Source organism: Musa acuminata, chromosome BXJ3-8 (genome assembly GCF_036884655.1).
Source record: "Musa acuminata AAA Group cultivar baxijiao chromosome BXJ3-8, Cavendish_Baxijiao_AAA, whole genome shotgun sequence".
Taxonomy (NCBI): domain Eukaryota; kingdom Viridiplantae; phylum Streptophyta; class Magnoliopsida; order Zingiberales; family Musaceae; genus Musa; species Musa acuminata.
In genome coordinates this window covers 46,461,839-46,474,465 of record NC_088356.1, presented here as the reverse complement: position 1 = coordinate 46,474,465, position 12,627 = coordinate 46,461,839, and the positions used below count along the sequence as shown (strand labels likewise).

Genomic DNA, 12,627 nt, shown 5'->3' with positions numbered 1-12,627 from the left:
CTTATTGACTCAAACGTATCTCTTGAATATTTTGACTAGTGAGGGGGAGGGTGCATAATGGCAACATACATGAAAAAGAGAAATGTCAGAAGAATCAACAAAGTTACTTGTTACAATATTTACTAAAACACAATCATTACCGAATTATATACTCGGATGAAGGTAACCACGATACAACAGTACAAAACGAATCAAATGCTTTTTTGGTGTAGAAAACGATCACTGTTGTTGCCAACTGTGTCGTACCAGCAGATCCAAAAACCAAATATCAAAGTGTACAAACCTGCCAAACCTCCTAACATTTATGTAGCTGTTCCCCCCGAGTGAGCTAAGCTGAGCAGCAACCGGCTTTCTTAACAGCAGATACATCGTCATTGGTGCCAATGTCGATCGTTTGACCCTTAGGCAACGTCTCTGGGTCATCACCAGCATCAAGTGCCTTCCTTCTCGTCACACGATAGATCTGAGTGAGCACTTCGGTGAAGGCATTATCTACGTTCATCGATTCCAAAGCAGATGTCTCCATAAAGAAGGTATTTTCCCTTTCGGCAAAAGCCTTTGCGTCATCAACAGTAACAGCCCTCAGATGGCGTAAGTCTGCTTTGTTGCCAACAAGCATAATTACAATGTTAGAGTCAGTGTGATCCCTTAGTTCCTTCAACCATCTCTCCACAGCCTCAAACGTTGTATGCCGAGTAACATCATAGACAAGAAGTGCGCCGACTGCTCCACGGTAGTATGCACTAGTGATTGCTCGGTACCTATTAGAAGCAACAAAAAGAGACTATGTTAATTTTCATTTTAACTTGCTTATTAGAAGCTAAAACAATGCTTCTCCCCAAGGTGAAGGCAATTATTTTATGTGGCCGCAGAAGCAGTTCATGTTGAAGCATGAAAGAGATTGTTTGTACTTTAAAATGAGCTGAATAAAGTACCAACTTAATAGTAATACTATCAACCTAAAATAACAAATGGAAACACTAGACCAAGTCAAACTAACTCAAGTATGCAACAAAATGTGTACTAGTTTTAAAACCAATCTAGGTGATAACTGATAACAAATGAAAGAAGGGTTCATGTAATATAGCACAAAAAACTATAGAGATACCAGTTATGGATTATGAACAAGAAGCATCACATGCTACTGCTAAGGTACATATAGAGGCACATTACCTGCTTGTGCACAAGACTTGCGAAACAACTTGCATATATCCAGTTATCTGGCAGCATATTTTTGATATACAGTCATACTATATCTAATAGTTGCCACTAGCCTTACGTGAGTGGCACGACCCCCATTTGCATATTCAGTCGCTCGAATGGCACCTTGGAACACTTATTATGGTAATAAAGATGACTAAATAATAACAGTGAGTTGATTAATTGAAAGGATGATACTTTAATTACCAAACAAGTCCAAGAAACTTAGAATACTTCATCTTCTTCGTGTTCCATGGAGACCAATAGTTGTCATAAATTTCAGACCATTTCCAATTATGAGATCTCAGATGTTCTGACGATTAGAGGTGTACTTGTTCACTTAATCAAAAAAATCTTCTCTGGCATTATGTTACTATGCACCTACTTGCATTGACTTCCCTGATAACCCTGACATCAGCCCTAAGGTGGTGGCCTCTTACTATATCTGACTGGTCACTATGGTCCTCGTTTGACCAGCAGTAAGAATTGGCAAATTTGGCTGGCCATGTTGGCCGATGGACTTATCCTTGCAAGGCCACCACTAAGCTGGCCTAGATGACATCCAATGAATTCGATTCACTGAGGACAGGAGAGAGTGATTCAAATAAATTTCAAGTTGGTTTTCTAGGCTGGAAAGGACTCCTGCAGTGCATATTATTAGTTTTCTTTACCTTATTTTACACCTTGCTATAAACCCTCAATCATTACCAACCAAGTATAAAACTGATCCACATGTTTGTTATGCACAAATCCAATCCAAATCTGAGATCAGGGTGCATCAAAACCCATTTCCACCAGGTTTTGTACCACATTAAAATGTTAGATCCATAAGGTGCCATGCTATGCCTGCTATGGATTATTAACAGAAAGCGACCTTAGTCTGACAATCATCCATAGTTTGCCAAAACATATAGATGCACTTGGATAAGCAAATGATCACTTTGACCATTAGTTGGTCAAATTTAAACAAAAGTTTAGACTCCGACAGCTGTCAACAGTTTGCCAAAAGTATAGATGCAACTTGGATGAGCAAAGGTTCCTTTTGACTGATCCTTACCCAATATAAAATAAAAACTTTCAGCAGTAGATGATGAATCACCAAATGGCACAAAGGACATGTCACATACACTAATGTTAATAGGGCGTATTATTTACACTATGGATAATTCATACTGTTTTCACGTAATCACCAATCTACTGTAGATAAGTTCTATAATATAGTAGTGTGGTAACCCATACAAACATAAGGTACATAGCTGTTATATATATATATATACTGTTCATTCATGGTCATATCTCAATTTCATGTATTCCTTTGGAAAAGTATCTTGTCCATATGTTAGCTTGTGAACATGTAGGTATGCATGTGTATAGTTTAGATACACTACAATCAAGATCAAAAACTACTATACCAAAGGACCAAGGTCCAAAGACCAGGATGCATTCTGGCGTCAATACCTGCACACAAAGACAGCAGCCAATAGGCATTTTGGACTGGAAGTGGCAATCTTGAGCCAAACCTGTTGGGTCAGTCTGACCTGATCCACTTAGTATAGCTTGTTCTGTTCAAGGATCAGATCTCAATCAAGAAATCTTAATCCATTGATGGGTTGGTTCAAGTTGGACATATATTCTAGGGTCTGACAGATCAAACAAAACCATTAGGCAGACAGGTAGGTACATCATACATGTAAAAAAAAATCTTGACCTGCAGGCGCAGAAGATTGGGCTCGAGCTACCCTTATATTTAATAACCTATAATTCAATCAGACCTAAATCAACTTAACCTGGCATGATCACCACCCTAGTTTTGATATTGACATCCATGGGCAATTTTCCTACCATGCATTTGCTTAAAGGGAACTTCTAACCGTATCAACCAAAGTAAAGCAAGCAAAATATCAATTTAGGTAAGCAGTCTTTCTAATTTCTAGCATCAGTACAACATCAATCAACCTCGAAAACTCTAGATGCCTAGATACAAAATACAGTATGATAAGCATAAAAAATTCTAGTATAGACTCATGGTAACAGATCTTCGTTCGATGCTTAACATCTCAGGTTCCAAATCCCCATGATTGATCAACATCCACTATAAAACCAATTTTGCAGAAATAAAAATATAGAGCATATGCTTGCGATCATATGAAATTTTTTGTAATAGAATCAGCATCTTACAAATTGATAACATGCCTATCCTGCTTGCATTTTTGTTCTCTTTTCCCTTACAAGATATGGATCTATTTTCAATCTGGGGAACTTAGTGTACAACTCGACTAACACTTTGACTTTTTTCAGCACTTAGGAAGTGGCAGCAAAAACTAAAATCATATAAGGGTATCGAGAGTGGTTCGAGGCAAGACAAATGAAAGAATCTTATTTTTAACTTAGGAACAGAAAGAACTTCAAGCAATACCCGTAAGCACGAAAAGACCAAGTTACCTATTCGGGAAGAAAATTGTTTTCCATTAGCTGTCTTTTACAAGTTAATATTCTATAAGGATTGATGATGCAAGTCATTAACTTGCACCAGCATTTCCATTCACAGGTAGTGAAGCAATCTGAAATACTGGCCACAATTAAAAGCATATGACCAAGAAAACTCCCACACGGAGGACAGATGGGCTAAATTTAATAAGCTGATTCTTAGGAAATCAAAACTACAATATATCTATACATAAAACCATAATTTATCTGTTTGTAGACTACAACATTGCATATACTCAACCATGAATTAGCAAATGATAGGAACGATGATGAGACCTTGAACTGCATAACTTCTTTTAATAATTACCCTACCAAGCAATCCTCTCCTTCTATATATCTCTCCTCTATCTATCTAACTTGTCCAGCACCATATAGTAAAGTATACGATCGATTCAAACCCTAAATTAGTCCTCCCGAAACTCAATTGCTCCACATAGAAGAAGATTCAAGACAGTCTTATGGACGCTAATATGTGATCATAGAGACTTCCTTGATCCCCGCAATAGATGATCTGAAAAACAGCGTATCATTCGCATCAAGCCCAACAAATGATTTGCAACGACCACCCAACTAAGAGAACCCTAATTTCCGTCGGATCCAAACTAGCCGGCGCAAGATCTTACAAGAACACACCGCCCCATGTCCGATCGGAGCTTCTGGAAATGGTAATTAGGAAAAGTAGCAGAAAAAGAAACCGATTCTTCCAGATCATCAGGATATGTAGGAGTATCGAATCGAACCTTTCTTGGCCGGCTGTGTCCCAAATCTGCGCCCTGACGACCTTATCCTCGACGCGTATGCTCCGGGTGGCGAACTCCACGCCGATGGTGGACTTGGACTCGAGGTTGAACTCGTTGCGGGTGAACCGGGAGAGGAGGTTGGATTTCCCGACGCCGGAGTCGCCGATGAGCACAACCTTGACGAGGTAGTCGTAGTCGTCATCCGACCTGTAGGCCATTCCTCTGCCACCGCCACCGGCGCCGCCGACAACGCAAACGTCGCCGCTTCTCTCGCTGACCGGATCCGAGCTCTGTGTCGCTTACTGACCGGAGGAATCCGAGTCCGCTGTTGCTTCGTCTCGAAGTAAGCGGGAACGGCTCGTCTTGCGGAGGAAACGCTTCGGAGGAGGCGCGACGGGCGTCTCTTTCCCTTCGCACTTTACAATAAATATTATTATTTTTACATATATGCCCTTCGACAGACATACATTATTATAAATGTCAATATAATATATTATAATTATTTATGTATATGTGTTATATTACTATTTAAAATATTAATTGGGCTCAATTTAATATATATATATATATATATATATATGAAATAAAATGAGAGCTTTTAAAAGATATTACTGTAAATTAGAGTTTCAAAATCTTAGAAATATTATAATTTTTATATATTTAATATTTTATCTAAGATTTATAGAGAGCATAGACTAAAGGCACTGATAAGGATAAATAAGCTAAAGCCCAATAATGCTTGAAAGGATAGATATGTAAAAACACATTCAAAGAAATGTCAATTCTCCTATGAGAAAAAGAAAAGTTCAAAATTTGAAACGTTCAACTTTGAAAGTATTTCTTAAATCAATTGATTGACAAAAATATGTCTATCAACATATTCACAACTTTCTATTTCTGAAAAAAAAATTAGAAAAAAAAAATACAAACAAACACAAAATCTCTAAGTTGATGTATAAATTAAATACTAGTTTTGGAATTTTCTTCCTTGATTATTCGATAAAAAGAAATTGCATCTACACATGCAAAGGAATGCCAAGTCAAATAGGTAAAGATCTAAGAAGAACACCCAAAGTGATTTGCACGTGAAATCTTCTTGTCTTCTCGTTGAAAGGAGGACTTGGTCGGAGGTCTGACAGAGTCGATCATGTAGCGTGGTTTTCCATTCACCAAACATTAGAATCGGTAAAGCTTTAGGACGAAGGCTTTGACTACTTGAGAAAAATAAAAAGAGTATTATTATTTTATAGGCTATAGATGAATCCATAGTAATATAAACATATAAAGTATCCTAATCTTATGATTAACTTATGATATGATTGGTGATAGGGACCTAACCCCGTCACATCAGTCCGAGCACAAGACCTCACGAGGGAGATAGAGCAATGATAGATGTGTCGTCGATAATCCGGGATGCAACAATCATTTCCCCGCGCTGTTCAGCATTGTGCCAACTAGTCCCGTCGCAACAAATTAATAATTTATAATAATTAATTTTTAACAAATTAATAATTTTATTTTGGTTATGAATTTTTCACAACCTTTCGATAATTTATAATAATTAACATAATTGTCTATAATATACAATTTTATATTTACTAATGGATATAGTTGATGTTTAACTAAATAAAACTTAAAGATGATTTATTTCAACTTTTTTTTATTTTTATTTATCTTTATTTCAACTTCAACACAAAAGGTTTTGAACAATCAAATATAGGTGCAAAGTACTCCTATGAAGGTATAGGCTATATGAAACATGAAGGTGTATATGTGTATATAACTATATAGATCATCCTCACTAGTGTAATCACTTTAACACCAACATCCATTACTGGAAAGAGTAATCAGCAACAGCTTGAATGTTTCTCTTACATTTTACTCCTCACATTCCAATATGATGTCTTGACTGTTTAACATATATACATAAGAGAGAGAGAGAGAGAGAGAGGTCCTTTGCAATGGAGGACAAGGGCAAGTCACTAGAATGGCCAAGTATAGGAGCCTATTGTTGTGGGCGCAGGCCTATTACGTGATGTTGTGATCCTACGTTACAACACTGTGTTCCTTTGACGACAAACCTGCTTTTTTGACTCTCTCTTGTCAGTCAAACATCCGTTTCGGTCAGCAGATTGATGCGTTCACGTTTGCCCACTGTTGTTTGACACCTACAACTCTCTCTCTCTCTCTCTCACTCTCCCCCCCTCTCTTCGCCTGCACCAACTCAGCCACTGCATTTCTCTTGGTATTTATTGCCAGAACAAGTCGATCTTCCAGACAGATATCGAGAGTTCACATTTATAATTCGAAGATGACACATACATGATGATGATGATGATGCCCACTCTAGCCCAAATGATGCGTCTTCCCAGCTAGTTTTTCTTTGAATGCTTCAGCATGAGGTATGACAAGGTAAGAGGGCATGGCATTGCAATGGTTGCCACCATCACATAACTAGCAGTCGATCATCGAGTGATCCTTTATGTACGTGTTATCGATCACAAGGAGTAGTTGATTATGGGCATCCATAGCTAATGTTGTTAATCCAGTGGCAAATATTTGTTGGTGCAGCGAGACAGATAAATTGGAGGCCAGCATTTATGTAATGTAGGATAGAAAAATGCATGATAAAGATAATATCCATCAGTTACATCACATAGCCCAAAAGTACTTGTAAATAACTTGCAAAACTGAGCTACATAGTCCGAAAGTAGAGCTACGACAGTACTGCAGCATATTGGAGTGCTAAAACCACAAGCAAAATAAGCTTATAGATAGATTCTGCCTCACCATCGTCGTTCTTCTAAACCTGCATTACAACAGCATTAGATGAAGAAGAAGAAGAAATCCATAGTAGCATAAAATAGAGAGAGAGAGAGAGAGAGAGGACCAGGTAGTAGGAGGCTCCATGTCGGAGGGGATGGATGGTGACGCCCCACTCATCGGTGAGCACAGGGCGGCCGGAATGGTCGATGAGGATGGCTTCGTGTCCGAAGGCCTCCCTCACGTTCACCGGCCCAGCCGCCACCTCGAAAGCCACCTCATTGATGAACACGGTCGATCTCGCTGCTGCTGCACCACCTGATCCTCCAACTCCCATCACTGTAGCAGAGGAAGAAGAAGACATGGGGGGTATGAACGTATTAAAGGGACGGATAATGTAAATGGAGGCATAATTGTGGTTGGAAGAGGAAGGGATTACGTGCTGGTGAAGTACTTGGCGGATTTCAATGCCATGCACACGTCCAATCTAGGTAACAGCGCTATAATGTGGAAGCTAAGATCGAATGCCTATGGTGAGTGAGGAGGAGGGGGAGGATGAGGAGGAAACCATGACCACCATCCTCTCTATCTTTTCAACAACGTACGCGTATAAACCCCTCTCCCCGCACTCGAGAATCTCCAATGACATGACCACATAGAGGCTACTTTCTCATGTAAACCCCCTCCCCGATCAATCCCCTCAATCATATTTCTCTCTCTCTCTCTCTCACACACACACAATCTTTTATTCTGTAATATCTCTTGTCATCACCAGATCTCGTGCACGAAGATGTTAGCAGGCCTCTTTCCCTTCTGGGACGAGGAAAAGATTAGAAGAGTGAGATCAGCTTCGTGAGAATTAGCGAGTGACGGATGGGTCAGCTCCCAGTTGTGGGAGCATTGTAGGGAGGGTTACCTACACATAGCCTCTTCTGTTCATGTACTTGTTGGCAAAAGCAAAGATATTGAAGTGAAAACACACACCACGCTGAGATGAGATAGATGCAGAGAGGATTAGACAAGATAGAAACATCATCGCTCGATGTGCAAATGAGAGAGGCACATCAGAGAATTAATGCGACATACCTTGTATCTCATCGATGGAGCTACCAAAGATAGCGGCAGTAGCAGCAACACCGGCTGTTGCACCACCACCACCGGAGGCATTGGCGCTGGTAACTGTAGTGGCAACAGAAGGGGCAGACGAAGATCCGGTTCCATAGAGGTGGTGCAACTGCACCGTAACCTTGGCATCGTCTTCCCCACTCTTGAAGCCCATGAGGTCACCCCACGGTCCGGGGTGCACCCCCGTGCCGTGCTCTGGCACACCGATGATTCCTGTTAGCTCTGCCGCTGGGAAGCAGTATCCCTGCGGACCCTGCAGAAGAAAAGACTCGCCGCCCAACTCCAGCGAACCGTGGAGGTACATCGGGTTCACTGATGTCACCGGCAGAGGCGCTGCTGAATGGACCATGCTCGTCAGGGCGCCGCCCATGGAGGCCACCGGAAGTTGGGTTTTGTCAGACCCGGTCGATTGTTCGGAGGATGAGGAGGACGAAGACGTGGCGGTGCTGGTGGGCTTGGTGGCTACGGGCGGAGGGGATGGAGCAGCGGAAGAAGGCTGCGTCTGCGATCGGGTGGCTTGGAGGTGGCGCTGCTTGTTCTTGCTCCGGGACTTACGGTTCTGGAACCAGTAGAAGACGTTGGCGTCGCCGACCTGGCCGTACTCCTGCAGCTGCGCTCGGATCCTTCGAATCTCGTCGCGCGGTGGGTTCACCATGCCGGAGTTGAAGATGGCTTCCAGGATGCGGATCTGCTCCGGCTTAGGGTTCCATCTCGGCTTCGGCTCCGGGCTGCGCTCCTCAAAACCTGTCCGTCACCGCCATGGATGAGTTAGTGCCGGTGTACACGACGCATAAAAACCCTAACCCTAATCCTGCAGCTTATTCCTTCTGCTCCACAAACACAACTGTTCATTCACATCATTTGCATGGCGATTGGTTAACACAGCACGACCAAGTAAGTACACACATGTACCGAAGCTAAGACTGATGAAAGAAGGAATCATCGAGCTTCCACCAGCTATAGAACAGCAGGTATATGTCATGGTCGCGAGCGTCACCTGAAGCGTAGGGAGTTTTCTGGTGACAGGAGTTGATGTCATGCTGCCATTGGTGGTGGTGGGCGTTGCAGGGTTTGGACTTGAACATGCTAGGCCAGTGCCTGTTGGATGAGGCCATGATGATGATGATGATGATGATGGTGAGGGATGCTCTGTGTCTGGTGGTGGGATGAAAGAAAGGTCGATCAGAGGAGGCAGCCAGTGGGGAACAGCAGCAGCAGCAGCAGCAGCAGCAGAGCAAAAGGAAGGGGCGATGCAGGATGTGAGATCCTCCTACTCTTTTGCTTCCTGGTACTGCAACCTCGACGCCTCGACCCTCCTTGGACGCACGACACCCCAAAGTCTCCCCTTTCTTATAATAGCCTCCACCTACTCCTCCTGCCTTCAATTTCTCGCACCTAATAAGATATGTATTCATTGTGGAGATATTAAAGGAACAGCCATTAAAATACAACAACGATCTCCGTCCACTAAACCCCAAGAACATATCTCTATAGCTCTATATATGCATGAGAGGTGACGGTGACGCAGCAGGAGAGAAGAGGAGGAGGGAAGAGGTGGTAATCGGCATTAAAACTCCAACGCTAACGCCACCAATCAAAAAGTAAGTACGCAGGAATTCCCCCGTGCACCGAGCAAGAAAGACAAGGCAACCCACCCCATCCTTCTGCTGGGGCTTCGTTTGTACCGCATGCCATCGGGCGAGGCAACGAAGATAGCTTTTGCCGTGGCTATCACAAGGGAAAGGATGAGTCTTGTTTTGGATTGCGAGTTGCAGTCGACCAAAGGGCAAAAAGGGAGGAAGAGGAAGCATAAAACCGAGTCATCTAAACAAGCATCATCACAGCAGAATTACCATCACTTTAACCATCATCATCTGCTGCTGCCTCTCGGTCTCGTTCGGTGTGTTCTTGCTGGAGTGGGAGCGTAGAATTATTGTAATGGATGAGGTTGTTGCAGGAATAAATGGGAGGTGGTGGGGATTTAAAGGTGAAGAAGAAAGCATGAAAAGAAGCTTTGATTGGGAAAAGAGATGGGGAGTAGTAATTGCAGGTTTGGGTTATTTCGGGCATGGAGAGGTGCGCGATTGGATTGACTCGAGGGCTCTGCTTTTCTACCCTTTTCTCCAAACTCCTTCAAAGTCTCGACTTAGTATCATAAGTGCAATAAAAGCAGCAGTAGAACTCTTTGCAGAACATCACTACCATGCCATCAAATTTCACTATAATGGTTCTTATTTTCTCTCTCCAAAGTCTCAACTTAGTTGACAAGTGCAACAAAAGCAGTAGAAATCTTTAGAGAACAACACTGACATGTTATTTCTTACTCCCTCTCTCCAAGTTAACTCCTTCAGGAGCCTTAACATTTTAGAATGATCAGTGCAGTCAAAGCAGCAGAAATCTTTAGAAAACAACACTGATATGTTACATCTACAACAGATCTTTAGAGAAACTGAGTCTTTGCTTAGTAGGTATGATAAGTGCAAAAAAAGCAGTAGAAATCTTTCAAGAACAACACCAACATGTCATGAAATTTCTACAGCATATGTTTAGATACAATAATTCCTATTCCCTCTCTCCAAATTTGCTTCTTCTAAGTCTCAACTAGCATGACAAGTGCCATAAAAGTAGTATAAATCTTTAGAGAACAACACTAACATGGCGTCAAATTTCTATATCATATGTTTAGAGGAAATAATCATTACTCTCTCTCTCTCTCTCTCTCTCCATATTAGTCTTACATAAGTTGTGTGAGTTATTATTACCCATAGAGGAGCATTCTTCTGAGTAACTCCTTTTCTTTATTCAACATTGCTCAGGTTGTGAAGAATATATCATCAAAATAACAAATGTTCAGCGTGTGCCAGCCACATTGAGATATATATTGTGGCATCCATGTGTCTTTGGCTTGATAAGCACATGCATTAGGCATGACAAAAATTATCTGGTGGATCATAACACTTCCAACTCTTGCATCATCTTATATATATATATCATCCTAAATATTGGATATAATGAGGACATCAAAAATTGAAGTGGGTGAGATATGAATACCGATTTGATTAGTCGATCTTTTTAGACTCGAGTCGTAACATGTTGAAATAATAGGGAAAAAAAGGGAACAATTATAATGACAAATTAATCATAAATTGACCATATAAAATTCATCTTTATATTGATGTTGATTTTGAAAATGTAATCAACCATTAGACCAAGAATAATAAATAGGTTAAGATAATAATATTGGATCACAGTATAATCTCTGGATGATACAGGTAATGGCATACTACTTTGATTGACCGGACTAATTAACCATTACAAGATCAACTAAGCAGAAGAACTCTGCAAAATAATTAGCTAACAAGAATATGGAGATAATTGTGTTGGAATGGTTGAAATCAAAGGCCTTCTGTTGACGTGTTCTTCAGATACTTAGTTTCTCTCTTGCTTCCTCACTCTGCACTTAGATATATGTTATGTAATTCGAAAGATAGCTCAGAGAAAACTCCAAAAATTAGAAAGGACAAATCATAATTTGAATATCGCAGTGAGAAAAAGGTGAGTTATAAAAGAAACATATACTCATTCTCCCTCTAAGTCAATACTGTCTTTCTCTTCCTCTTCTGTTTCTTATTGTAGTTTGTGAGAATGTTGGAACTATCAAAGTCAACTCACCCATTCTTTTATCCGCTATTTATTTTTGTATTCTTTTGCAGTCGATATTGATTAGAAGGAAAAAAGACACCAAGTTTCCCATAAACCTTCAAACAGAAACTGAATTCATCTTATGGTTGGCTTTCATGAAAATGTGAAGTTTGGTGGAAATCTAGCAACCAGTATGTATGATTTGAAACCATATATGGAGCATGGAGCTCATCTAGAGAGAGAGAGAGAGAGAGAGATTTGGCAACCTTAAGAAACTCATGGGCTGTTTCACATGATTAGATTTGCTGTTTGATGGAACTTGATGACAAGCATTCTTTTACGGAATAAATCAGGAAAAGAACAAGTTATAATGATCATTTTCTTTTCTGATAATATAATCTCCGTATGTGCTATATGGATCATAACTGCTGTTATGTATTAGACACAATTTCTATGGCTGAATTAATAGCATTGATGGCTGCCACTTAAAATTGGTATGTGGGTGTGAATGACTCATATCATGAGCTTAATATTTCTTATGATGATCTCAACTTAGTCAATCCAATATGAACTTCTCTGCCATTGGATACTTTGTGGAATTTGTAGCACTCCATATATTTATCTTTTAAAGAGTAAGAAATTACAATGAAGTCATGAGGTTGAAGTGAAG

At 40.6% G+C, this 12,627-nt stretch overlaps 2 protein-coding genes across 2 annotated transcripts; both read right to left on the bottom strand.

The window, feature by feature from the left end:
* Window positions 1-85: 85 nt before the first annotated feature.
* Window positions 86-4,812, bottom strand: LOC135645146 (ras-related protein RABA1f-like). The gene is made up of 2 exons (XM_065163244.1): window positions 4,428-4,812; window positions 86-761 (listed from the first exon to the last, which is right to left on the bottom strand). The coding sequence occupies exons 1-2, from the start codon at window positions 4,643-4,645 to the stop codon at window positions 329-331; spliced, it is 651 nt and encodes a 216-aa protein (XP_065019316.1). The 5' UTR covers window positions 4,646-4,812; the 3' UTR covers window positions 86-328.
* Window positions 4,813-7,122: 2,310 nt separating this feature from the next.
* LOC135644242 (WUSCHEL-related homeobox 8-like) lies at window positions 7,123-9,650 on the bottom strand. The gene is made up of 4 exons (XM_065161716.1): window positions 9,313-9,650; window positions 8,277-9,059; window positions 7,318-7,643; window positions 7,123-7,236 (listed from the first exon to the last, which is right to left on the bottom strand). The coding sequence occupies exons 1-4, from the start codon at window positions 9,428-9,430 to the stop codon at window positions 7,231-7,233; spliced, it is 1,233 nt and encodes a 410-aa protein (XP_065017788.1). The 5' UTR covers window positions 9,431-9,650; the 3' UTR covers window positions 7,123-7,230.
* Window positions 9,651-12,627: the final 2,977 nt, after the last annotated feature.